Below are 27964 nucleotides of genomic sequence, written 5' to 3'. Positions count from 1 at the left end.
CAGACATGTGATGGTCAAAGGTGTGTGATAAATTTCTCACATGGCTCTGCAACTTATCACCTCCACATATGTATTTTACAACTCGTTTTACACTCCACACTATAAAAGTTAAAAAAATGAATTACACGAAGTGTACCACATATGCACACAATGGCCACACATACTTGTAATACTGTAGGGGATCAGTAAATTAGCCCGCAACATGATTAAGTTTCTTGCAGGATTCAAGAAGCTGCATTTGAACAAGGTGCAGACAGGTATTGAAATGCTGATCAACAATTAAAACATGCTATTTCATACATTAAATCAAGCATTTATTTCTTTCATGCGCCAGACATATCCCCCCGTCTCTCTTCCAACGTTACTTACTTTGGACAGACACAAAGGGGTAGGGCAGCATGTCCTGCATGGCCTGAGCTGCTAAGAGAGCTGCAGCAGCTTCTGTGCTTTTAAAGCACTGGTCTGAATCTTCACTACATTGGCGGTTGTCAATTTCCAGGAACACCTTCGTGCTGCAGGAACAGAATTGAAGTGCAGAGGAGTAAGCAAAGGAAGAGAGAATTGGTCCTTCTAAATGGTGCTTCCCTAAATTAAAATTTAGTCTCCCGGGTTAATTCTTCTAGCCTAGCATTGTATTTAGCAATCTTCATAGTTTTATACTCCTCCCGTGGCAGAACAGAGACGTATTTTAGGCCACAAATACTGCATACATTTGAACCCACCTCACACCCACAGTATCTAACGATATAGTCTCACTAGTGATGCACAAAGGAATTCACTCACCCAATGACCTCCTGTTCAAGTTCTCTGGGCTTGTGATTGCCTGAGAGTGATCGCCGACTCCGTGATGACGGCCTCTCCCCATAGTATGGGAACACCATGGGGTTTCCCTGTGAGTCCAGTTTTATTCTCAGGTTGGTATGAAGAAGGGATCCTAAAGTCCGCAAGAAACTGCGGGCATCACTGAGCAGCTCATCAGGGGGCATCAGTACCACAATAATAAGGGTCCCTTCTGCCAGTTTCTCAGCTTTGTCACCAGCACAGTCCAGGCCATCCCAGCCACACTCCTCACTGTTACAGCCCTGGTCACAGCGCCCGTCCGCATAATGATCTGCACAGTACTTATCATACCTAGGAGAGGGGCACGGGGTTACAAACTGCAGCACACTGGTGTTTCATTGTACCTCTAGTCTGGGGCCTGCAGAACAGGATTCAAACCTTTCCCTGCTAATCAGCTCCAGTCTAGGTTCAGGTTGAGGAGGAGACTGGAGGGGCTGCAGCGTATTGGGTGAGGTATTTCACCTCTAGTGTACTGCTTGCAAGCTGGTCCCAACTCTGGGTCTGAATGGGTGCAGGAGACCTAATACCTGTAGGTCATCTGGTTTCGTTAAGGAGAGAGAATTGCTCAGTCCAGTAAATGGTCCTGCACCAAGCACTGGGATCAAGTGACCAGTTACCATGCCGAAGCTGCAGCACCTGCTGCCTGCTAGTGATTAGAAAGGCGCACCCCAGGAATTCAGCTGTAGGTCTCACTCCTGTACTACGTTTGTGTGGGGTGGGATCCAGAACACGGAAAGACACCTAGAAGTTCATTTTCCCCAGGACCTCAAGAAACACTCTACTCTGGTTGGAGGGGTTTGCTCTAATTGGAGTTTCTTTGGGAAGTAGGAGAGAGGTGCAGACTGTGCAATATGTTCAGTAAGCAGCTTAGCATGTGGTGTCACTGAGCAGACTATGTAACTTTGCCCGTAAGCACACATCTTCCAAAAGTTATTTCCAAAGAAAGCTGAAAACCAGATGAGAGAGGGAAAGTTCCTTGATGTGGGGGTCCTAGCGAGAGTGCAGAGAGCATGCACCCTTCACAGGGCTGAGGGGGGAGGGAGGAGAGGCAGCACAGGCCAAGCATTCAAGCTGTTATAAGCACTAGCGAGAGCCTTGTGTTAGTTACAGAGATCCCAGCAGTCAGGAGCAGGCCTTACTTGCATTGCTTGCTATTTTGCTGACACTTGAAGTTGTCGAAGAGGCACTCGGGCGTGTTACAGACCTCGTCACACTTGCCATCGAAGTGCTTCCAGCAGTGCAGCAAGGAAGAGCAGTTGGCCCAAGGATCCTCCCCTGTCAGGGAACAGTCACCTCCATCCCACTGGCAGCTGTGCATGTTACAGTCCTTGTCACAGTAGCCATCTTTTGCTCTTTCTGCACAGCGTTGGTCCGGACAGCCCAGTGGCTGTTGGCTGGGGCGCACTGAGTGTTCACACTGGCTCCCTTCAGACTGATCAGGACACTGGCAATAGTAGTAAGGTGGCTGAGTCCTGGGAATGCAGCTTCCACCATTCTGGCATGGTGCACTGGCACAGCCTGTACCAGTCTGGCACGCTGTGCCAGCTGAGAGCTTTGGGCAGTAACATCGGGGCCCAGAGGATGTCTGGATGCACTGCTCTCCTTTCTTGCATTTCACTTGCCCACAGACACTGTGGCTGCCAAACTCGCATTTAAACCCAGAATAACCCTATGAGAAAAGTGCGGAGATCAGACCGATCAATGTTCTTAGGGCTGGAGAAGAGATTTTGGTTATATCACGCACAAGGGTGCACAAATATCAGTTTATCTATTTCACAGACCCAACCCCCACGTCAACTCCTGTATCCCTACCCCAGGAACTTGTGGGGCTTTCCTAGATCTAACCACAGACACACTGGTTCCTGGAACCTACAGGACTTTGAGCAGAAAGCCCACCAAGGACTGGTCCCTACACCAAGAAGCTTATCTATCTGGCCTTGCCTTACAAGTCCATAGTGCACCCTTGAAGTGTGTGCGCTATAGTTAAGGTTGCAAGACAATCTCCATCATAATCTTATTTTCTCACAAGATAATTGTCAAGAATTTTCACACCTTTGGGGCTGATATTTCCCAGAATTGATCACTGCATGAAGTTGTGTGTGCACCTGGCTTTCACAAGCTGGAACACATTTTCTTTTGTTTTTTATTCATGAAAAGGGCTCAGTGGAGTTCTGTGCAAACAAGTACTCAACGGAGTAGCAAAAAACCTAATACTAAATATCTAAAACTATCTTTAGGACAGAGAAACTTTCTCAGAAGGGTACTGTTAGGCTTGGCAATGGCAAATCTCAGCTTACCACCTGTGGCATTCAGAAGGAACTGACTGGTAGGTGGGGCTGTACTCCTATGCTCAGGTGGGAGGCACATGGATGCTAGTGCAGTTCCAATGGACACAGCTTCCCACAAAGTTCAGAGGGTGCACACTTTCTCTACAGCAGGGATCAGTGCCGGCAATACTCAAAGAATAAGCAGTTTGATGGAGGCTTTGAGGATCTTTGCACTGCTCATGAGCAGACACTAACTGACGGGGCTTACTACCTGCTGCCACTGGGACTTATTGTACAATAAAGCCAGAAAACATGGGGATGTCTGGGCTAAAACATGCAGTGTAAGGGCATGACACTTACTGGAGGACACTGGCAGATGAACCCAAAAGGCAAATGACTGGCAACAACACAAGTACCGCCATTCTGACAAGGCTGCTGGGGACACACATCTGTTAGGGTCTCACAGTGACGACCTACGAAGCAGACACACAAGGAAAGGAGAGCACACAAAGTTAAAATCAAATGGCTGCTCAACGCTCCCTTTATTTTTCAATAAGAGACACTGACAATAGATCCTCCATCAGTCTGTAAGCCTCCTTCACTCTGTAACTCTAAGTGTCCCTGAACCCTGGCAACTGGGGTGGAGCTGCAGAACGCCCTTTGGATGGTACCTAGCGGTACAACATAGCTCGTGTTCCACATTCAATTCTGACCATATTACCAAAATGGTATCAAAGAATTGGCAGCAGTTAAGAAAAGGGCAAAAAAATTGATTATGGATTTGGATGGAGCGATTTATGGAGAAAGTTAAATATGTATGGCTTGCTTAAGTGTGCAGGGAAGTAGAAATGAGAGTTGTGCATCCTTCAGATAATTGTAAACATTAAGGAGGAAAAGGATTTAGGATAATGAATTGGGAAAAACTAGGAATATGAGATTAGGACAGATGAGATGAATAACAGGAAAGAACTTCCTGGCAGTGAAGTGTATCAGGCTGTGGAGTTCTCTCCAGCGGTATTTATGGAAGTCCCATTGTGCTAAGATCTTAAAACCAGACTGGTTAAAACAACAGAAGTCTGTGGGGGGGAACAATCATGAACTATCACGGAAATGGACTGGATAACCTAACAACTCCTAGAGAAGGGCAGGACAATAAGGATAATGTTTTGATCAAGTCAATGGGAAACTGGGATAGCATTTCCAGGTACTCACCGGTGAAGGCACTGCGACAGATGCATGTATAATCATTGACCAGCTGAATGCAGTCTAGGCTACCATGAGGGCTACAAGGGTTGGAGAGGCACTCATTAATATCCCCCTCACAGCGCTCGCCTGCAAAGCCTGGGAGACAGTGGCAGCTGTAGCCCCCAATTTGGTCAATGCACTGTCCTCCATTAAAGCAACGGGGTCCTCCCAGATCTGAAGCACAGTCATCAATGTTCTCCTCACAAAGACGGCCTGTTAAAACAAGTGAGAGAAACCAGAGCCTCAGGCGTCGCGGCCTCATTTCTTATAGTTCATCAAGTTACCAAAGTCGATCTTCCATTTAATCCAGGCTCATCCGGGTTAGGATCCCTGCCCAATTCATTTACTTCAGCCTCAGATTATCCCCAATGAACGTGTGGGTTAGATTGAGCCTGGTCTCAGTGGTACTTCATTTGAGCATTTCCAGTGATTTTCATTTTTGTTTAATTTATGGTATATATATATATGAATTATCTCTCGGAGCGATTGTTTGCTGAACACTGCCAGACAGTTCTGCATTGTCACTTGAAAGGCTACAAACAGCAATTTTAATTTAGTTTGGTGGTAACCCTGAAACCTAATGACAAGAATTTGGATCAACATACTTCAAATAATCAGCAATGGAACAAGTTGACAGAAGTGTCTGTGGGTAGAATACAGGCTCACGACTGGCAGGGCACCACTTCTGGGCATCTAGGACAAGCTTTGGACATTGCTAGGGATGGTAGTTCCACAAGTTCCCCTTGGCAGCTTGTTCTGTTTAACCTATTCTTCGGTCAGAAACTGTAGGGAAAGTGTCCTAAATCCATCACTGGTTCTGCCTCAGATAATAAGATATAGGATCCAGCTGAAGAACCAACCCATAACTGATCCAGTTGAATCATATTTTCCTCATTCTTTACACAGAATACTCCAATTCTGGTTTGACACGATGTATTCGTACCTGTTGCCAGGGCCGGCTCTAGGTTTTTTGCTGCCACAGCCCTGGGCTCTCTCTCTTCTCCCCCCGCCCACCCCCCCAACTGCACCCTCCTGCCGCCCCAGCCCTGGGTCACTGGTAACTCGCTCCCAGGGTGGATCATTCAGCAGGAATTTTGGATGTGCACAGAACACAGACAGGATTGGTTCCCATATAGTTACAGAACTGCAGTAAAGTGGAACAATTTTCAGCTTGTGTGATTGAAGGATATCTGGATGCATATTATAAGACTGTCCTACATAAATCAGGAAAAGCTGAGGTGCCTTTATTATTCTTTTGTTCCTTTCTTTGTTTCTATGGGGAATTTGCCAATGCAATATCACTGTCTTCCTTTTAAACAATTAAAACTTTAAAAAAATTTAAAAAAAAAAGCGCAATGGCTGTTGAAAATAGCAATTCCAGTCCTAATAAGCACTGGGAAGCATTGCTTGCTCAATTTATTCTACTTTTTCTACAGCAAGTTACAGTGGACCAGTATATTTGATTTGGGAGAAATGAAGTAACAGCTGCCCAAATTGAGCTTGAGTACTCCTGAATTTTGAGGGTGTTCACATCTAGAAGGCAGGTGCTAGATTCCCTTTCTGAATATTAGCTAAATCTGGAAAAGAAAAGATAATTTCTTTTTCCATGGCTCAGAAGTATAAATCCTCCTATGTGTCTGGTACTGTATCTAAAGCTGCCCAGGTCCTAGTAGAGCCTCCCCTTGCTTACTTTTCATTTTAAATTCTAGTGGGATCTCCCTTGCTAGGCTTCAGATAGAGAGGTGCACTGTCCATTTAGTCCACCCAATTCTTTCTTTGGGGGAGAGCCCAGGGCTGGGGCAGCAGGGGGGTGTAAGTGGGGGCCAGAGCTGGGGTGACAGGGGGTGTGGGTACGAGGGGGGGGGGGGGAGAGCCCAGGGCTGGGGCGGCAGGAGGTGCGGGTGGGGGGAGAGCCCAGGACTGGGGCAGCAGGGGGTGTGGGCGGGGGAGAGTCCAGAGCTGGGGCAACACGGGGGTGTGAGGGGGAGCCCAGGGCTGGGGTGGGGGGCAGCAAAAAACCTAGAGCTGGCTCTGTTCCTACCATTCACAGCAAGCTGCAGCATGAGGTTTCAATTCCACACTCCTTCCCCCTCCCTTTCCTGTTAATTGCGGCAGAGGGAATGCTGGGAAATGTAGTTCTTTCCCTGCTCCAGGGCCGGCTCTATAGGCAGGGAGCTAACCAAGGAACTACAGCTCCCAGGGCCCCCTGTTGGTTCTCAGCTCCCAGGCCAGATTCTTGTGCCCCTGCAAATTTGCCTCCCCAAGCAACTGCTTACTTTGCTGGTGCCTAGAGCCGGCCCTGCCTGTTGCAAGAGGCACAAAAGAATGAGAGAACAAACAGTGGTTATGAAGGAAGCCAAAGGCCCTAGGTGAAAGAAACTGTGATAGGAACACGAACAAACAGAATCCACAATAATTCTTTCCTCCCTAGCTCTTCAGCAGTGTACTTAGTGCTGCATAACCTTCAGAGGAGAAAAAGTTAACAGGGCAAGAAATGTCTGCTCTCATTGGCTCTAAAATGCAAGCTTGTATTGAAAGCTATGTTTTGAAAAACAGGTGACAAAGAAGAAGACAGAATGGAAGTAGTATGTTGTTAAACCTTAACCCTACAGTAATGCAATTTTGTTTAAGAATTTCCTTTAGGGAAGTTTAATATATGAAGACAAAAAAAAAAAGAGAGAGAATTCTACCATGTAATCTTTAATGGGTTCAGTAGTAGCAACCTTATGTTTTTTCCATTTAACTTTTGGGGATAGATTTAGTTACAGACGCTGATTTGAGCTGCTTTGGAGCAGTGCAAAGTAGCTGAAGTGTATTGATCAGATAACAAAAAACAGCTGCAAATCTGACTTATCAGAACAGCACAAAGAAGCCAGAGTGCACTGCTGCACTGGGCCCTTAATTTGCTATTGAATTATTTGTTTCCAGAGAGGGTACTATAACATTTAAATTGAACGATTTCTAGGCAAACATACCAAAGTAAACTTCCAAGATATAAAATTGTGGCATTTGTAGGTAAAGTAGAGCTTCAATTTTATAAATTCTGGTTATCTACGAAAGTATGGAGGCAGACTGTGCCACAGAAAAGGATAGGGGGAGTGACAGAGGCTGTTTGGGGCGTCAGCAGGGGGGTGATAAGATAAGATAGTCAGTGGGAAGACAGCATAATATGTCCATATAATACATATGGATAAAACTAAGCCATATGTTGTTGCATGTGATATCTAATTTAAATATTGGGTTTTGTGTGCACATATACATTTTAGTTTTCTTTTGGTTTCAGACTCTTCTAATAAGCCAAAACTTATTTTTCAATATTTTATTTCAATTAGCAGTAAAACCACTATATAATGATTACAAATGCAGCAATCAAGAGTATAATGTAAACTGTCTTGTCCAATGTTGTTAATTTGCTAATGTATTTGATCTTGTGAAAAGAAAACATTTTCATTGTAGCAGGTAACCTATACCAACAAGTAAAATCAGTTGCAATTAATGAATTTCTAAATATATTTTGGCCATTTGAAAAAAATACAGTTGCAAAGCAAAAAGTCACAAGAGCCATATTATGTCACTCATTGTTTTCTTAGGGCATGTTTACACTTAAAACACTATAACGTAGCAGCTGTAGCGCTTCAGTGGAGACACTACCTATCCTAACGGGAGGGCTTCTCCCATCGAAAGAAATCTTCCATTGACCTAGCGCTGTCTACACCGGGTGTAAGATCAGTATAGCTGTCTCTCAAGGGGGTGGATTTTTCACACCCCTGAGAGACACTGCTATTCCAATGTAAGTTCCTAGTTCAGACCTTATAAGTATGGATGCATTGGAAACTCAGCAGATTTTGATCTCCAACCAAAATACATGAGCACAGTTTGCGAATGGTCAAGACTCAGACACACTGGGTTATGAATAAGTGACCAATTGGAAAATAGTCTTGCCAGTTGAACAGACAATGCCAGAAGTTGCCAGCTCCTTTTGTTTGGCCACTCCCAATATGTGCATGGCAACAGCTATCTTCATCAAGGATCTCAAACACTATTTTTTTTATTTAGAGATAATACAGCTCTTTGGGGTCTAATTTACACAGAACTTATCTACCTAGTGGCTCAGTTAAATTTTCTGCCTCTAGGATGCAAGATTTTAATCAAATTTTCTGCCTCTAGGACCGGGGTGGGCAAACTTTTTGGCCCAAGGACCACATCTGAGTGGGGATATTGCATGCAGGGCCATGAATGTAGGGCTGGGGGTTGGGTTGTGGGAGGGAGTGTGGGGTGTGGGAGGGGGTGTGGTGTGCAGGAAGGGGCTCAAGGCAAGAGGTTGGGGTGCAGGGTGCGGCAGGGGGCTCAGGGCAGGGGGTTGGGGGGAGGGGTGCAGGGTCCAGCCTGGCACCGCTTACCTTGAGCGGCTCCAGGAAGCACCCGGTACCACGTCCCTGAGGCCCCTGGGGGGAGGGAGGGGGGTGCAAAGGGTTCTGTGTGCTGCCTTTGCCAGCAGGTACCTCCCCCGAAGCTCCCATTGGCCACGGTTCCCCAATGAGGGCTGCGGGGGGCTGTGCCTGCAGGCGAGGGCAGCGCTCGGAGCCCTCTGCCCCTTCCTTCTCCCCCAGGGGCCGCAAGAACATGGTGCCGGCCGCTTCCAGGAGAGGCACGGCCACAAGGGTGGCAATCCCACAGGCCAGATCCAAAGACCTGATGGACCGGATCCGGCCCTTGGGCCATGGTTTGCCCACCCCTGCTCTAGGACACTCATTTATCAGTTTCTTCATTCCTTTGAACTCAAAACTCATTTTTCTTTGGACATTTTCCTCAGGATTAGCAACTCAGCAGCACTTGCAAGTTAAAGAACTCCAAGAGAATGTATATGAACTCAGACAAACCATGCCCAAAAAGCAAGGCTTGAAAACAGCTGGCATCCATCTGAGCCATCTATTCAGCTCTACCTGGCACAAATTTGGCCTTACCTGGAGATCCTGACAGAACAAGGAGCAATGGTCTCAAGTTGCAGTGGGGGAGCTCCAGGTTGGATATTAGGAAACACTATTTCACTAGGAGGGTGGTGAAGCACTGGAACGTGTTACCTAGGGAGGTGGTGGAGTCTCCTTCCTTGGAGGTTTTTAAGGCCCGGCTTGACAAAGCCCTGGCTGGGATGATTTAGTTGGGAATTGGTCCTGCTTTGAGCAGGGGGTTGGATTAGATGACCTCTTGAGGTCCCTTCCAACCCTGATATTCTATGATTCTAACTGTGCTCCAGTGAGGGCGTCACATTTCAGAAAAGAAACTGAAGAAGATTCAGAGGAAGATAAAAAGTTTATAACTGGTTTGGGAAACAAAATCTATGCAGAAAAGCTGAACGAAGTAGGCATGTTTCATTTGGAAAATGACTAAGGGGAGATAAGTATTTGCTGACTAGTGAAAACATTTGATCCCATGTGCACTTTATAACACCTTTCTCTATATCTACTATGGCAAAACCAACAGTAATAGCTTAATGTACAGCAGGGAAAATGGAGGTTAAATTGAGCAAACGTTATATCAAACACGCTATCAAAGGAGGTTATGGAATCACCATCATTGAAATATACAAGCTTGCCAACTGTTAGATGACTATGGGGTAATCAAAATCAGTTTAGCTGCAGTGGAACAGGTTAGACCAGATTTGTTCAAACTTCCTTCCCACAAAAGGATTCCGTGACTGAGGTTAAGTGGAGACTGAAATCTTAAGAACTTGAAGAACAAAGGACACTGGAGTTATGCAAGCACTAAACACACTTTTTACACAGCTAATACCATCCTGGCTAAAGTAATTCCTGATGTTATAATTTATCCAGTTCCTTTTTTAAAGGTAACGGAAGATATTTGTTTCTCTCAGGCACTCAGAGTGCTTGACTCAACAGCCCTCTTCATGAGGAAGTACAATAAGCCCTGGGAACTCTATGGCATTAAAGCCAGTCCACCAAAACAGAAAGTGCCTCTTGTAGTTTTTACATAATTGCTGAGTTTCCTACCCCGAGTTCCTGGTGGACAGGAGCACATGAAATGATTGACAAGATCAATGCAGGTTCCTCCATTCTGGCAGGGCTGGAACTGGCACTCATCCATTTCGTATTCACAGTTGACTCCTTGGTACCCTGGCACACACTATCAGTATAAAAACCAAACAAGTGTAAATAATCTTCAGTTAGCATGAACACAGTAGCATACTCTGAGACTGACACACCCTAGGCTAAAACAGGACAAAATACTCTGCAGGCCAAATGCTGCCCTCATTTGTTGCTGTGCAACATCAGTAATTTCAATGGGACAGCATAGGTAACCAAGCACAGAATGTGACCAAGGAACTATTGAATGTCTGAAGGTGAACGATCTTGTTCCGGTGGACAGCTTACAGGATGCACATGAGAGAGACAAGGTGGGTGAGATCTTTTATTGGAAGAGCTTCCGTTGGTGAGAGAGAGAAGCTTTCAAGAGCTCTTCTTCAGGTCCAATAAAAGATTATCTCCCACACCATGTCTCTCTAATATCCAGGGACTGACACGGCTACAACTACATTGCACAGTAGAATCTCACATGACACCCATGGAACTCCTGATTAGATTCAGCTGCTGTAGAAGTTGACTTGTGTTTTAAGTGTTATGTAAATGCAACCCCCACAGGAAATGTGCCTCCAAGATCCTGCATGTACCACCATTCTCAAGGGCCTGGGAATGAGGGTTGGCCACAATAACCTTTGGAGTCAATCCACACAGCCCTGTACATCAGCCATAGGGATCAGGGAGAGGACTTGGAGGCACTTCCCAACCTGGGAGGCCAGTGGACCCCACTTCCCTAGCAAGATGAGTATAGGAAATTTTGTAATATGTTCTAATTTATTTTCATGTAATCACAGAAGTCAGGGATGGGAGAGGTGAAGAAATCCATCCCCCTGGGGGCATAACATTTTAGTAACTAGCTACCGTATCACCTTATGCGGAATACTGTCCACTATCATCCGGAAGGTCCTTCTGGAGTGCTGCCTCCCTCCTTGCCAGTATCCAAGTTTCAACTTATTTTCAGGTGTATTAGCTGCGTTTTTCGCCACATGAAACCTTGTTTTGCTGTTTGACCACATTTCTAATAGCTTTAGAGCTCTTTGGACTATGACTAACTGGTACATAGAACTCTTCTCATTAAATATAATCAGAAAATGTCATTAACATGGCACTTATTCTCCTCTAGAAGGAGAAAGGACCCAACACCTTCCTCTACCCCAGGGGTTCTCAACCTGAAGGTCGGGACCCCTCAGGGGGTCACGAGGTTATTATATGGGGGGAGGTGTCACGGTCAGCCTCCACATTTATAATGGTGTTAAATATATTTTAAAAAGTGTTTTTAAATTTATAGGGGGGTTGCACTCAGAGGCTTGCTATGTGAAAGGAGTCACCAGCACAAAAGTTTGAGAACGACTGCTCTACCCTACGAGGGGACACACATTGCTCTTTAATTGTCACTCTTTGTTTACAGTTCAGGTACACTAATTGTCTTGGGTACGTCTTGTGCATACCAAACACAACTTGAGTAAGGGTATGTCTACACTTGTAAAGTTTTTGCACTGTAAGTTTCACCGGTGATAGGGAATCGGTGAAAGTAAAGGGCTGGTTTGTGTATTCACTTAATTCCTCAGGGGTCAGAGAGTGTTTACGTTAGCAGCACTTTCATCACAGATGAGAGCAGCGCTCTAGGGCAGCTATCCCACAGTGCAGCTCTCTCCAGTTTGATAATGGGTCTTGTGGGAAGGGGGGTGATCACGGGCATCCTGGGTCCCTGCACAGCCTCCTCCTCCCCAAACACTGATAAGCTCCAGTAGCTCAGCATTGCTCCATGCAGGGGATCACTTGCTCGGTGGAGCAGGCATTGTCACCTGACCAGATACGTGAGCACTTGCCAAGAAAACAGAAAACAGAGTTTCAAAGTTGCTGGGGCTTTACAGGGGGAGGGGTGGATGTCTGTTTATCTGGCAGCAGAGCTGCTGGCTAGAGTGGTCACCTAGGCACTGTGGGACATCCTCTGGAGGCTAAAAGCTGTGTAAACAGGAAGAATGTGTCTTCACTTGCATATCACCACAAAAGCATTACTGATAAGAGCTGTATGCCTCTCGTGGAGGTGGTTTTCTTTTTGCAGTGAAACTTCTGAGTTTCGCTGCAAAAAGTCATTGGCAAATGTAGATGCTCCCATGGTTTTTGAGCAAAAAAGGGACTTTTTCTGCTTTAAACGGCAAGTGTAGACATGCCCCAGGTCTCAGTGTTGTTTGGGAAATGATCAGATATACTTGCAAAGGACCTGGTAACCATTATGGGAAACAGATCACAGTAAAAATGATAGGATTTGAGTGAAGATTTGTACAATGAAAATGGAGGTCAGTAAGAGCTAAGCATCTTCCTTTTGTCCCTTATGTATCATCCAGCTTTACCTCACACTGATATCCCCTGAGATAGTCATGGCAGGTGGCACCGTTCTGGCATGGATTGGAGGTGCATTCGTCCAACTGCTCTTCACAGTAGCTGCCAGTGTAGCCCATGTGGCATCGGCAGCGATGACTGTTTCCCACATCAAAGCAAATGCCAGAATGCTGACACAATTGGTCTACGTGGACTCCTACAATAAAAATTAATTAAGCAAAGTAAGCAGCCATCTCAAAGCAACATTTCGGAGAAAATGCTCCCAACTGCCCTCATAGTCACGAGTTCACCTGGGAATACTTACGGCTAGACCCAACCCACACAAAACTTCTACCCTAGGAACTATTCTTTAAAACAAGACTGTTCACCCTGACAAAGAATCACCCAGATTCTGGACAGGCCACTGCCACTAGCCCCATGGCAGACAATGACTGGCAGTGCCAGCTTGGATACTTTTATTCATATCACTAGATATTTTGCCACTTGGTGAGTCTCTGCGTCTAAAATGTACATAAAACGAAGTGTGCAAAGACTGGTTTCCACCCCATCCTCATCACCTGCCGGAGAAGCCCTTTTCACCCCTTGTATTGAGAATACCTCTTCCAGACATTCTTGGAACCAGAATTGGATTTGTTCCAAGATGACTCTTCTAGGAAGACTCTGCAGCACATTCCATTAGCATCAGGTTTTTTCCATCTGCGTTATTTGAATTCGGTAATGGAGTACGGGCCCAAAAGTTGTAGGCAGATGAAGCAACTACTGACCAATATCCCTCAACCACACATTTAAGGCATCAGATGTGTAACAGACCTCTTTCACCTACAAGGAGGGCAGGGTTTCAACTTGGTCTTTTGGGGATTCACCAGAAGGGCATAAAAACAAATTAGTCCAACAGCATTTTCAAAGGGGCAGCCCTTATGGAACAGAGATTACTGAAACCCTGAACACTGAAAAAAAGAAATCTGATGAGGTTCAACAAGGACAAGTGCAGAGTCTTGCACTTAGGAAGGAAGAATCCCATGCATCGCTACAGGCTGGGGACCGACTGGCTAAGCAGCAGTTCTGCAGAAAAGGACCTGGGGATTATAGTGGACAAGAAGCTGGATATGAGTCAGCAGTGTGCCCTCGTTGCCAAGAAGGCTAACGGTATATTGGGCTGTATTAGTAGGAGCTTTGCCAGCAGATCGAGGGAAGTGATTATTCCCCTCTATTTGGCACTGGTGAGGCCACACCTGGAGTACCGAGTCCAGTTTTGGTTCCCCCACTACAGAAGGGATATGGACAAATTGGAGAGAGTCCAGCGGAGGGCAATACAAATGGGTAGGGGGCTGAGGCACATGACTTATGAGGAGAGGCTGAGGGAACTGGGGCTATTTAGTCTGCAGAAGAGAAGAGTGAGGGGGGATTTGATAGCAGCCTTCAACTACCTGAAGGGGGGTTCCGAAGAGGATGAAGCTAGGCTATTCTTGGTGGTGTCAGATGACAGAACAAGGAGCAATGGTCTCAAGTTGCAGTGGGGGAGGTCTAGGTTTGATATTAGGAAACACTATTTTACTAGGAGGGTGGTGAAGCACTGGAACGGGTTACCTAGGAAGGTGGTGGAATCTCCATCCTTAGAGGTTTTTAAGGCCTGGCTTGACAAAGCCCTAGCTGGGATGATTTAGTTGGTCCTGCTTTGAGCAGGGGATTGGACTAGATGACCTCCTGAGGTCTCTTCTAACCCTAATATTCTATGATTCTATGAACACAGACTTAGGGGAGTGTGAGCTGTTGCTAGCTTTCCCTGAGAACTAGTCCCTAACTAGGGAGAAGAAAAGTGTTCAATAAACAAACTGAAGGATCAGAGGGAGTTTGGACTTAATGCTTCAATGGGTGGAAGGTACAGAGAGTGTCTGGGGGCCATATCTCCTTTTAAAACCTCACCTAAGCCTTCCACAGCTTAATACTGCTTCTCTGTGGCCCCATAAGGGCAAACATCTCCCAGATTCCAAATGCATCTCAGGAGGGGAGATCTGCAATGACAATACTTTGAGAACTACTGTTTGCTACAAGCACAGAAGAGCATTACTTACCCCTCTGTGAAGCAGCCACCTGACAGGAGACGTTGGGCACGTCACAATAGGCGCCAGTCCAACCAGGTGGACAGATGCATTGAGACTGGGTTTTCCTCTGGACGCACGTGCCTTTGTTCTTACAGGGAGACTTGCTGCACAGATCCATGAGTGTCTGAAAAAACAGATCAAACAACTGAGAAGTAGAAAAACAGTATTCAAAGCAGTAGGTTGGAGAAGGCACTGCAAAAGGAAATTCCCCAGCCAGCTAGCCAGCCAACTCCTTGATAGGACCTGTCTCTAAGTCCCTGAATCCAAACAGCGCATGCAATGTCAGTTTTTCACCTTTGCCCCTCTATGCCAGACTGGGACAATGCCACCTGCCTGAATCTTCCTCTCAATGAAACCAGAGAGATACCTGGCCCCAAGAGGGTACTCTGATCTCAGCTACATGCTTCCTTTGTCCAGGCAAACTCAGCAGAACTGGACTGATGGTCCAGGCACTGAGAAAGGAAGCATGCTGCCCACTTTTGAGCTCTCACCTGGGACCCTCCCTGACAGAACCAAGGTGATTCGTGCCATCAGCAAAGTGAGCAGGTGGACAGAGAAGTAATATTACCAATGGAAGCATGAAGATTTAATTTCAATGCTGATTTGTTAAAATGTTTCTCACATCTAAGCCCTTGGAGAATCATTTTTGCCTCTTCCCAGGCTCCCACCTTCACATTATCAGGAAGCCTCAGTAAGTCAACAATCCCAGAATCAACATTTTTCACTGAATCCCTGCACCCCAATTTCTTCCTTTTCCAGGAAGGGAGTGAGATGTCGAAGTCATTTATGCTCTTTGCCTCCATCACCTGCCTCATTAGCTTCCCCTGCCTATTTACTCCCCCCTTTGCAAGAGCTCATTCTTTCTGAAGTCTCCTGCTTTCCTGCAGTTCAGTTTAAATTTCCCCAACATTCCACATTCTTGGTAAAGGGATAAAAGAATACTGGGCCTATTGATTTCTTAAACATAAACAAGGAATGCATTGTTCAAAATAAAGAATTTCCAATTCTGTACGAAAGACACAAAACAACTGAATTCCCACTCAACTAATTAGGCTTGCCACTCCAACAGATCTGTCCTGAGATAACAACAGAGATAACGTGGGTGAGGTAATATCTTTTATTGGACCAACTTCTACTCGTGAAAGAGACACGCTTTGGAGCTACACAGAGCTCTGCTGGGACTGACCAGCTACACCACCACTCCAAACAACAATTTGAGATGACAATACACCTTTACCAGTTTATTTGCTTTCTCAGCACCTCGATGTGAATTATGTCAGCCTCCTTCTCAGACAGATTTGGAAGAGAAATCTGGATGGTCAAGTATGAAAGGAATGAACTCATCCATGTTTCAGTCCTTTCTTTTCTGGGCTTAATCTGTGACCTTTGCACTTGAAATGAGTTATTGGTTACTTAACATACAGGTTTCTATAGCTTCTCATTCATTTTATTTAGTCCTTGTTGTTCCAGCTCTTCATTAATTATATCAAGCCTACGTTCTACAGAGACAAACTATAATGTCTGCATCCTGTAGTCTGTTAAATCCCGCCAATGGTGTTAGTAAATTCAGGGAGTCTAGAGATCCTTGTCATAAACAATGCATGTTATGATATGATCAAACTCCTTCTTGTGTTCATTTTGAAAACAGAAATTTCCTCAGAGGTCTACCCAGTAACATTAGGAAGCAGGAACATTAAGTATTTTTTCCACCAATCACAAGGTACATGATGGCAGCAGAGGAACTACTGAACTTTACAGTATTTTGGGACTATCTTTAATGCTAGGTTTCTTGGTGAGGTTTTAAGTAGTGTGCAGAGACTCCATAGGCCAGGTGTTCAGACTGAGAAGTTCTCGTCTTCTACATTTTATTTTCATGGCCTTTGTAAATGGCAAAGGCATTATTGTCATACTTCTCTGCATTCTTGGACACCATGTTGTGTTTTCTTTTTCAAAAAACGATAGTATTGAGTATTTTCCTGTGAGGGTGCTTGTAGCCATCATTGGGTTATTTCTCATGTCTGACTAAATATCTTGCATTAATCAGTTGTTGTTGGGTTTGTTTGTTTTTTTTAATTAATTGGCAGCATCTAGCAGCCAACCTGCTAGGTTAAGTGTCAAGCAGTGTACCTACTATAAAGTGTTCCAAAAATTGCTCATGGTGTTACAAAGCCATGTAAGCATAAAGGAAAGTTGCAAAATTCTCGTGAAGTTGCAATCTTTGCCTGACAGTTTTTATGACACTCCCAGATTGTCCATAAATGACAGAAACAACAAGGAGTCTACGAAAAGAATAAATGGACACAAATCGGACACCAGGAATGGTAATATACAAAAGCCAGTAGGAGAACACTTCAATCTTCCTGGACATTCTATAACAGATTTAAAAGTAGCCATCCTTGGACCAAAAAAATTCAGAAACAGACTTCAAAGAGAAACTGTAGAACTAAAATTCATTTGCAAATTTAACACCATTAATTTGGGCTTAAATAGGGGCTGGGAGTGGCTGGCTCACTACAAAAGCAGCTTTGCCTCTCCTGGAATTGACACCCCCTCATCTATTATTGGGAGTGGACTACATCCACCCTGATCGAATTGGCCCTGTCAACACTGGTTCTCCACTTGTGAGGTAACTCCCTTCTCTTCATGTGTCAGTATATAATGCCTGCATCTGTAATTTTCACTCCATGCACCTGAAGACGTGGGTTTTTTTACCCACGAAAGCTTATGCCCAAATAAATCTGTTAGTCTTTAAGGTGCCACCGGACTCCTTGTTGTTTTTGTGGATACAGACCAACACGGCTACCCCCTGATACTTGACACCGTATAAATGACAGAGCTCATCAGCCTGCTCGTGAATGAAGTCAATGCTGAAGCTCACTGTTGCAAGGCTGGAAGAGAGACCTAAAGCATCATGGCTATGTTTCAATTACAGTAGCATCACAAATGTCTTACCGGCAGAATGAAACTTAGTGCTTTATGTCCACATCAATAAGCCAAGTTTCATTTAATGACACATTTTATTTTGAATTAATACAAATAAATTTTCTGCAGTTAAAAGAACTGAGTGGCAAGACTGAGATAAGCACGAATCCTTTCGGAAGTAAAATTCAAACACTGTTTGAATGTTATCAGCGTTATCAGTTTTGATTAACTCAGTTCAGTTGCTTGCTTCCTACCACTTCCTTAAACTTCAGTCATGTTATGTCAAATTCATGCAGAGATGTTTGATAATCACTGCTGAATCTTTTGCAGAACAGAGCAGCAGCTTTGACGTTTATTCCAGGTATACTGTACGATGGGAAACCCCACTTACTGAATTCAAAACCGCTTCATTGTGCTATTTTAGTTTTACTGAATCTAATGCACTGGATGATCAGGTCAGTTATTCCCATACAAGAGTTCCTTTGATTGTCTGTGATCCAGACAGGATGTTTGTTCCGGTTACCTTGACTGGTTCTTTGTGGAAAACTTTAGTTTGAGAACACACAGCTGAATCTATCATAGGGCTTGTCTACACTTATAGTACTGCAGCGGCGCAGCTGCCAGTGAAAATGCTACCTACGGCGACTGGAGAGCGTACGTAATCTACCTCTCCGAGAAGAAGTAGCTGTGTCGATGTGAGAAGCCCTCCCATTGACATAGTGCTGTCTACACCAAGGGTTAGGTTGGTATACGTCGCTCTGGGGTGTGGAAAATCCATACCCCGAGCAACATAGTTATACCAGTATAAGTTTGCAGTGTAGATTAGGGCATAGTTACTAGAAAAGTTACTATATAGTTACTACAGCTAATTGTGGGCTTTGTTACCCAGATCTGTGTGTTTCCATCCAAGTGGGGCCTACCTCATTTAAACACAGACTCTGACCTCAAGCAAGGCAAGTTTACACATAGAATGAGACCCAGCCACCGCTATATTCAGAGCTAATACCCTGGTTTGAGTAGAGAACTAACCTGGAAAAGTCTTGATGCGGTCTTCTCTACAAAGCATGTGCCTCATTTGTTAACAGATATGGCTTCCTCCCTCCCAAATTGTGGCTGAACGTGGTGTGACTGCTAAAGTGGACAGACCCAAGCTGTGTGGAATACCCAATGTTGGAAGCATAAGAAGCCCCTGTTAGAACAATGGGTTTAGCAGGGTCAGAGGCTTTATTACAGAAAGTACTAGACACGGTGAGCCATGTCTACACCAGCTGTACACTGTTTCTGCTGTGTAACAGTTCAAATGAAAATGTTAAGTGAGAACGGACCAGACAAAATAATTGCTGTAACAGTCTAAACTCAATGCCACTTACTTGGCAGTCTTTCCCAGTGTAACCCAAGGGACAGATGCACTGGTAGGTCCCCAGGCTATCCACACAAGTCCCTTTGTTCAAACAAGGATGGGAATCGCATTCATTAATTTCCATCACGCAGAAGGCCCCAGTGAATCCCACTGGGCACTGGCAAGAAAAGGAGTTGATCTCATCCACACAAGTGGCTCCATTGAAACAAGAACTGGAAAACAAATAAACATGAAAACAAAACTCATCTACGACAAACTGCAAGTTAACCGACAGCCAAAGATTTTGTATAGGACATACAGACAATAGAGAGATAAACAGCTGTATTGGATCATCTGCTCTGTCCCTTGGCTGGCCTACAGCATACTTACTATGGCTTTGTCAGTCCACTCCATTGTTTGCCATACTGTGAATTTTGTGCTGTGATAGAGCCACTAGCCTAGTTCTCCAGAGACTAGGGTACAGCATGGGCAGAGACATTCCATACCAATGTGTAACCATGTGACCGAAATGTAGAGGAACTAGTGTTATTTTGGCAGAGGAGAGTTCTCATGGTGGTGGGGTTAGAGTTGGTGACATTCTATGGCCTGTGTTACACAGCAGGTCAGACTAGATGATTATAATGGTCTCTTCTGGTCTTAATCTCTGCATCTTTGACCAAGTTGATTCCTGCATCAAGCCCATGACTTCTGGTTGAGCTAGAAGCATTTCTCTGGAGAGACACCCAATCTCAATTTAAAGACAAAGTGATGGAGAATCCACCATATCCCTGGATAAATTGTTCCTAGTTAATTACCCTCACTTTAAAAGGTGCATCTTATTTCCAGTTTGAATTTATCTAGCTTCTGCTTCCAGCAACTAGCTCTTGTTCGCCCTTTGTTCGAATTCTCCCCTCCATGTAGATCACAGTGTAGAAGTACCAAGCCACCATTTAGACTGAAGCTCAGTCTATGTTGCTGATCAAAGACAAGTTTGTGAGGCAGATTTTTCAGACCAGAGAGTACCATGTGTGCTTTGGGGAGCGGGCACACCAAACCATTTTTTGCTCCCTGAGTCTGCTATATTGGCTATGCACCCCAGAACACACAGGAGTGACCCCTACTTTACATTTGCAGAACAAAGCCCTGGCCTTTGAAGCTTTAAATAACCTAAGCAAAGAGGATTCCATTGCTTGTCTAGAGAGACTATTCAAGAAGGTTAAATCTCTTATTAGCCTAAATTTTCCTCATCTATATTTGATTCTATTACTCCTCAATAATACCTCTGCTTCCCAGGTGTAAACAGCTTTTGGTTGTGTTTTGTAGACAGTCACTTTTATTGCACCTAGCCAAGTTTTACATATGTCATTCCTTTAAACTTTCCTCAAATCTATCCTACTACTAGTTTTGCTGCTTTTCTCTAAATTCCCTCCAATGCCTACAACCTTTTTCTATTGAATCATGTTTCAATCAAACTCCAGTAAAAGAATTCTTGTTTTGTGACTCTCTAGCAAGATGTTCATTGGTAGAAGAAATTTAACAAACTGAATGAGTTTATCATAGCAAATGGTGTAGAGTGGCAAAATTGCATTTCTGTGCTCTGAGAGACCTAGAGTCCTGACTGGGAAATTTGGTGGTGTTTTGGCAAAAATTCAACTGGCACCTAATGCCAAGTTCACTTGCTGCTGTATTCATTGTGAGGCACTACTTGCTAAAAATGCCTGTCAATCTGATAGTGATTCTGGATCAGGCTTTAAAGGTTCTATTAAAATCTGGGTGCTGAACTCATGCTTATTTTCACTTAGGAGAAATGAATTGGGAAGCAATCATCAAAAACTTCTCCACAAAATTCATCCTGACCTCACTACTGAGATCAGAGAAAAATGCCTGAATTTGGTCATCTAGTTTAATGAAAACCCTCCCACCAGTGTAACAAGCGAGAAATGGATCTGGGACCCATTTTCAAGACAAGACAATACCCTGCCAGGTGGCTTCTCAGCAAAGGGAAAGGAGGAGGTGATTGTCATGTGACGGTGCATTCAAACTCAAATTCAACAAAGTGCAGCTCTGTGACTTTTGGCTGAGAAAGAGGGTATGTCTACATTGCACAGTTGTCACCAAAACTTTTGTTTTTCGCGGGTACTTAAAAAAGCCCCCCCGCGAAAGACAAAATATTGCCGACGCAAGTGGCAGCGTAAATGCAGCTTTGTCGGCAGGAGCGCTCTCCTGCCGACAAAGCTTATGCTGCTTGCGGGGCTCGAAGTATTTTGTCGGCAAAAGTGTCCACAAAATACTGCAAAAGAGCATTCACACGCTGACATTTAGCGACAAGGCTGTGTCAATACAGTCTTGTCACTAAAAGCTGCGTAGTGTAGACAAGCTCGGAGAGAGGTGCTTTGCTCTGGCAGAGCTATGAAATTTTGTTATGCCCTTCAGCACTATGTATCTATGTGAGACTTTTTTCTATCTTTATCACCGTTAACAACAAATATAGGATGAACCTCAATGTAGCACCAGACCTTCGGCTAAAGCTCACAATTCTCCTCTGACAAAGCAGCTATGTTCCATAAGGCAAGCACACCCTTTACTTTTTTGTCTTCTCTGAGAACTACTCATCATATTTTGTAATTTTTCTTGATTTAAATTTTGTAAAAGGGAAGCAAAATGAATTTTGCCCCATGTCCAACAATAATCCATATAAGCTTCCAACTTAAATTATGCAAATTAAAAAATCAAGCCATTGACATAGTTCAGTGGCACACCAAAATATATCAATATGACAAATATATATTAATTGTTTCTTGCAATTTCAGTAACACAAGAGAAATAATAATCATGGCTGCTTGTAGTAATAATGGCTGCTTCGTGGCGTTTCTTTTTGATTCGCTGTCTAACTACCTGAAGGGCTTGAAAATGATGTCATAATATAACATTTTAGGCTTCTCTAGGTATTTATTTTACTATACAGTCTAGAAATACTTAAGTTACACTTATTAAGAGCTAAAATAAATGTCCACAAAATGGAAAAATTTGCATGTGGTACTTCAAAGATAAGTTTGTTTGTTTTTAAAAAAGATGGCATTGTGACACTCTGTACCTCAGGGAAACACCCAGCACCCCCATGTTCATCCTTGTAAAATGATTGTGTGGTATCTAATGCAAAGTTTGTCATGTCGGCTGTCTTCAGAAGGCTCATGATGCACTGAGCATTGTTGTTACAGTAATGTTATAGTAAGTTTATAGGTTATAATTTCATGTATGTAGTTGTGAGGCTGAAAATGTATTCTCATGGCTTAAAATAAGCCCAGGCACAAAAACTCCAAGAGCAGAGAGGCAGTTCACACCTCATCAGGGCAGGTATGGGACAAACCCAGCCCAGCCTCAAAGGAACAAAGGACGCTGGCCTAGGCAGCAACAAAAGGATCTGTTGGACTCTCGAGTGAGTCACCTCCCTTCCTTTGGCCAGTTTGGGACTGCGATGAGGTAATGCTCACCTGACTCGGGGGGGGGGGGGGGCCAAAGCCAAGAGTGAACAAAGAACATGATAAAAGGGAGAGACATTTGCCATGCTCTCTCTCTCTTCCACCTACATCTAAAGACACCATACCACCAAGCGACTGAAGCGGCGATCAAAGGGGAGAGCCTGGCTGAAAGGCAACCAACCAGCCTGTGGCGAGAAGCATCTAAGTTGGTAAGGGCATTGAAAGTGTTAAGATCAGCTAAGTTTTGCTTTTATTTCATTTGACCAAATCCAACTTGTTATGCTTTGACTTATAATCATTTAAAATCTATCTTTCATAGTTAATAAATTTGTTTATTCTACCTGAAGCAGTGCATTTGGTTTGAAGCATGTCAGAGACTCCTCTTGGGATAACAAGTCTGGTACATATCAATTTCTTTGTTAAACTGACAAATTCATATAAGCTTGCAGCATCCAGCGAGCATAACTGGACACTGCAAGACGGAGGTTCCTAGGGTTGTGTCTGGGGCTGGAGATATTGGCTAGTGTCATTCGGTTGCACAATCCAAGGAACAGCTTACATGCCAGAGGCTGTGCATGAACAGACCAGGAGTGGGGGATTATCACAGCAGAGCAGGGTAAGGCTGGCTCCCAGACTCAAGGATTGGAGTGACCTAGCAGATCACCGGTCCAGATAACAACACATGTATATGAACCAATAAAGTTTGGAAACTGCTTACTAATACATCTCTCAGGAAGATTTCCACCCCAATTTAAGTTCTCTTAATTTTAGTCCCATTACTCCAAGTTAGTTCTACTCAGTTCCTCTCCTTGATGCTTACACCCTTCCAGATGCAACATTTGAGGAGTTATGTCCCAAGCCTCCTAGTTGCCTCTTCATAAGCTTTTAATGGTTCCTGTTTTTAATTAGCTTCCACTATTTTCAGACCGTAATCCTGAGTTCTCTAGCTCAATCTGTATTTTCTCTGTCCTCCTCAGTATTGACAACTCCTTTTTAGCTCCATCTGCACATTTCAATAGAGATCAATTCCTTCCTCACAATCACTCACAAACACGTTAAATAACATCAGGCCCATCCCCCATGTCTGTATTTACCCCACCAGTAATCCTCCCCTCCCTCCAGCTTGGTACAGGGTTAACCAATCCCGTTTGTTTAGTCTTAACTTTTCAATCCATATAATAGTGATCCTATCCAAGACAATTTGAATTAATTTTTCAAGTTACACTGAGACAGTGACAAATACTTTATTTTACATCTGACTTTACTTTTACCCACTAATTTAGTAATTCTACCCAAAAAAGCAATCCTAACCAAAAAAACCCAGTCACATATGGCAATCTTATGCATAAACCTCTATTGTAAATGTAAACTCATTTGCTTTCCAGACTGATAGTACCTTCCCAGTAGTCCATTATATTTCAAAAATATGAAGTGGATGGTTCAACAAATTTTAGCCAATTCCCTTAATATACTAGGATGCATGCTTCTTAACTGAGTACATGAGAGACAAAATTAACTAAATGTGGAACCGGGTCACCAACCGAAGCTCCTTTGTTAAGCGGAATCAAGGAGGAACTCATCACAAAATGGAAGGGGGCGGTATTCACACCCACATGCACAAGGCGCACAACCTACTGGTAACTGGTTACAGTGGGCCCAAACTTCTGAACTATGGGATTTGCCACCTGGACTTGCACAATGAGCACAGACCCAGACGTGTAGTTCTATCTGAGCTGGTACCTTTGGAGAGCACAAGCTAGGCAAGCATCCCTGATCTCTGAGGCTCAAGCATGTCGCAACAACAACAGGCAGGAAAACAGCAGTCCCCAGGGTTGTTCCTGAACATGACTGCCTTAAGCCACTGGACAGTGTTCTGTCTCTATTCTCCCCCTCCCTCCATATTTAAACATATACTTACGTCTCGGTACACTCATCAATGTTGTTCTCACAGTGGGTCCCCTCAAACCCTGCCTGACACTTGCAGGTGTAGCTGTTGACATAGTCCGTGCAGGTGCCTCCATTCTTGCAAGGTTCACTCAGACATTCATTTATATCGGTCTGACACTTATCTCCCTGGAACCCAGGCAGACAAGTGCATAAGAAAGAGTTCACCCCATCCACACATGAAGCTCCATTCTGGCAGGGATCTGCAATAACAACACACTATGTATTACAATGGATATATAGATACCGTGGCAGGGCCAGGTTCAGCTGCACAATTTCAAAAAGAAGTGCCTTTTTACACACTTTTTTGACTCAATCTATATCAGGGATATAATTTGAATTCTATAGGATTATCCCATAAAGGACAAAACTTTACACGAGGCTCTGATCAAGAAAATACTTCTGGAAATTTAGGTTTATTTTACAAGGTTCTCATTCACCCAAAACAAAACCAACTGCCCAAGCTCTGGTCCCATTCCCTTCATGAACCCTAAATCTCAACCCTTCCCCCTCACAACCCAAACCTCTATAAACAGACAACACAACCGAAGTTAGCTCCTCTGTCCTGAGAGCGCCCTGTCCAGACTTCTAGACAACAAAACCCCTTCCCCAGACATTGTTTAAGGCACCCAGTATAGAAAACCACTTACCCCTGGGTTGACGTGCTTTGCTGAAGTGAGCAGACACTTTGCTAGGAAGGCTCAGCTGCACACTGATTCAGCTGGGGATCTCCCCGGCTGTGATTCTGAATACACCTCTGCTGAGATTTGATCCAGCATCACCTATGCTGCTGTCCGGTGTGGTAAGGTTGCCCTCAGGAGGCAAGGTGCTCCCTAAAGGGGCACTGAAAGACCCACACACTTCCCTGTCACTCAGACCCATAACCTAGGTGTGTTCTTCAACTCAGCCCTTTCCTATCCATCAGAACAGCTAAAACTCTTGTCCAGGTACTTGTTCCCTGCAACCTTCTCTTCTCTGGCCTGGACAATTGCCGTCTTGCCCCCCTTCTGTCCATTCACAGTGCTGCTGCTGCAAAGACCATTTTCCTAGCTCAGTTGCTCTGACCTTTTCATCCCTCTATTTGTCTCCCTCCCACTGGCTCAACCTTTTCCATCGCAAGCAAACTGCTCATCATCACTTTCCAGGCCTAGCCCCGGCCAACCTTTCATCTCTCATGCTATCGAGATGTCGTCTCCCACCTTCACTCTGCCAGCCTTCAGCATCACTTCTTACATTTTCAATCAAGCACCTTCATTCTTCCTCCCATGCAGCCCCTGACATATGGGAGTAGCTTCCCATAGCCTGCAAAGCTACTTCATCATCCTTCAAGTCCCTCCTTTGCCATTATTCCTAAGAAAAAATCTAATGGCTAGGCAGCTGTTGTGCTGAGACCACAACCTGTCATGCTCACTGATTCCTTGTGCTCCCCTGCCTGCATCCACCTGTTGTCTTATATTTAGATTGTAAGATCTTTGGGACAAGGAACATCTTTGTTACATTTGGAGAGCACAATAGGGAGTTGATCTATGCTGCCACAATACTCATTTCAAAAATGAAAAGCAAAATTAAGGCTGCAGAGTTAGAAACTCTAGTGAAGCAATACTAAACTTCAGTACAACTTGTATTCTGTCCTCTTTTGCAGGTGCATTAAGACACAGGTTTTAATTATGAATTAAAGATTACACAAATGTGCATCCAAGGATGCACCATTTGAGAAATATCTTCATATCTTTAAAGTCTGCAGTGTAAGAGGGAACACCTGCACCCATGTAAAGCTCATCTGACTATTGCAGAGACAAGGACATAAAAGCCAGATCCTTGGCAGCTATAAAAGACTGTGCCTATGGCAGCCAGCCCTTTATGACTGCAGCTGAAAGCTGGACATTTCAGTTGTCTGCCCAGCATATCTACAAACAAGTTAAGGGAACTCAGCTCATCACTTTGGCTCCATTATTGGATGGGGTATTTAGTTTGGAGGTTAAAGACACTCTTGGCTCCACAGGAGGAAAGTTTTCATTACTACCACAGCCCACTTCATTTGGAGAAGTTCGCAAAGTCTCTTAATTCCTTGCTGGGTTTGTTTTAATTAATAGGGATACGTGTTAGACAAATCTCCTGACTTTACCATGAGATAGGGAAAAACACTTAAGAATTGAGAGAAATTTTATAACTATCAAAATGGGCAAGACAAATACATTTTTAAACGTAGCATATACAAGTGTCATTTTACATTGGAGTCCAGGACAGGGATAGAGCTAACCATCTAAAGCCATCATTCCAGCAGACAAGTCTACAAGATCTGTACATCAAATCAAAATGACATATTATTAATACTGACTCTCTTTTCTATCTCTTTGTTCAGAAGAAGGCATTCAAAAGAAGAGGCTGAACCAGAGATGCTAAATCTGTCTCTGCAACAGCATTTGAAAGATGGATCTGGAGAATCACTAGTCTCCCTTGGGTGGCTATTACTACCATACATGCATAGAACCCTATCTGCAAACTTCATGCATTTAAATCATTTCCCCCAAAGCTTAGCTCTTTGCTATTTGTCTGAACTATTCCTGAAAAAAAATGAAACTTTCTTAAAAGGAAATTTTAAATTTTTAAAATACTTCACTAATTTAAGAAAATTCAGTTTATGATACAGCTCTGTAAAGCTGTAAAACCTGAACTTTTAAACACATATCTTCCCGAAAAACATTAAGTGTTTTTCTGTTCCTCTGTCGTTTATAAAGGATGGGTTTAGCAAGAGAAAAATCTAATAGTCAGAAGTAAAGAAACTAACTATACCATCTAAGACGTTACTTTCATTCAGTAGGCACAACGTTTTCAGACAGATGTGATTCTCAATTTGATGGTGTCCCTTAGGAGTGTGTGTAGAACATTTTTACCCTTGTAAATTCAGAACTTGAGCATAAACTCCTACTGTTTAAATACTACAGCCAGCTTCCATCAGAGAGCCAGCAAAGGTCATTTCAGCCCCCAAAATGGAAGTTTCACAAAGTTGAACATGTTTGAAATAAAGGATAACAACAGAAACTGTTCCGTGCATCTACCAATAGCAGTCATCAATACCACAGCAAAGTTGTTTCTAGGGCAAATAGGAAATTGCCTGTTTCAGAGAACTAGCCATTTTGCACTCACTTGAAAGGCAGTCATCAATGTTGCTCTCACAGTCTCCTCCAGTGAAACCTGGGCGGCATTCACACAAGTAACTGCCTTGAGTGTTATGGCACACAGCATGATTCTTGCAAGGCTTTGACACACACTCATCTATATCCACTGTACATCTCTGGCCTGAAACAAGAAAGGTTTGAGAACAAGACCTTGGAGGTTAAGATTCCAATGATGTAACCGCCGCCATGCTGCTGCTTAAACTCAGAAT

The 27964-nt window shown here is 44.0% G+C and overlaps 1 protein-coding gene across 1 annotated transcript in view; it reads right to left on the bottom strand.

The window, feature by feature from the left end:
- The window catches only part of NOTCH2 (notch receptor 2), a 144686-nt gene that overhangs the window by 14381 nt on the left and 102341 nt on the right, over nucleotides 1-27964 (bottom strand). The window contains exons 15-25 of the mRNA XM_034778983.1: nucleotides 27724-27876; nucleotides 24551-24779; nucleotides 19185-19386; nucleotides 14863-15016; nucleotides 12802-12986; nucleotides 10361-10493; nucleotides 4320-4565; nucleotides 3468-3580; nucleotides 1980-2509; nucleotides 784-1131; nucleotides 370-512 (exon numbers count right to left, since the gene is read on the bottom strand). Coding sequence (XP_034634874.1) covers nucleotides 370-512; nucleotides 784-1131; nucleotides 1980-2509; nucleotides 3468-3580; nucleotides 4320-4565; nucleotides 10361-10493; nucleotides 12802-12986; nucleotides 14863-15016; nucleotides 19185-19386; nucleotides 24551-24779; nucleotides 27724-27876 — 2436 coding nt within the window. The remainder of the gene's footprint in view (nucleotides 1-369; nucleotides 513-783; nucleotides 1132-1979; nucleotides 2510-3467; nucleotides 3581-4319; nucleotides 4566-10360; nucleotides 10494-12801; nucleotides 12987-14862; nucleotides 15017-19184; nucleotides 19387-24550; nucleotides 24780-27723; nucleotides 27877-27964) is intronic.

The sequence above is a fragment of the Trachemys scripta genome, chromosome 8, assembly GCF_013100865.1.
Source record: "Trachemys scripta elegans isolate TJP31775 chromosome 8, CAS_Tse_1.0, whole genome shotgun sequence".
In the NCBI taxonomy this organism is placed as follows: domain Eukaryota; kingdom Metazoa; phylum Chordata; order Testudines; family Emydidae; genus Trachemys; species Trachemys scripta.
This window is presented reverse-complemented; position numbering and strand designations above follow the sequence as displayed.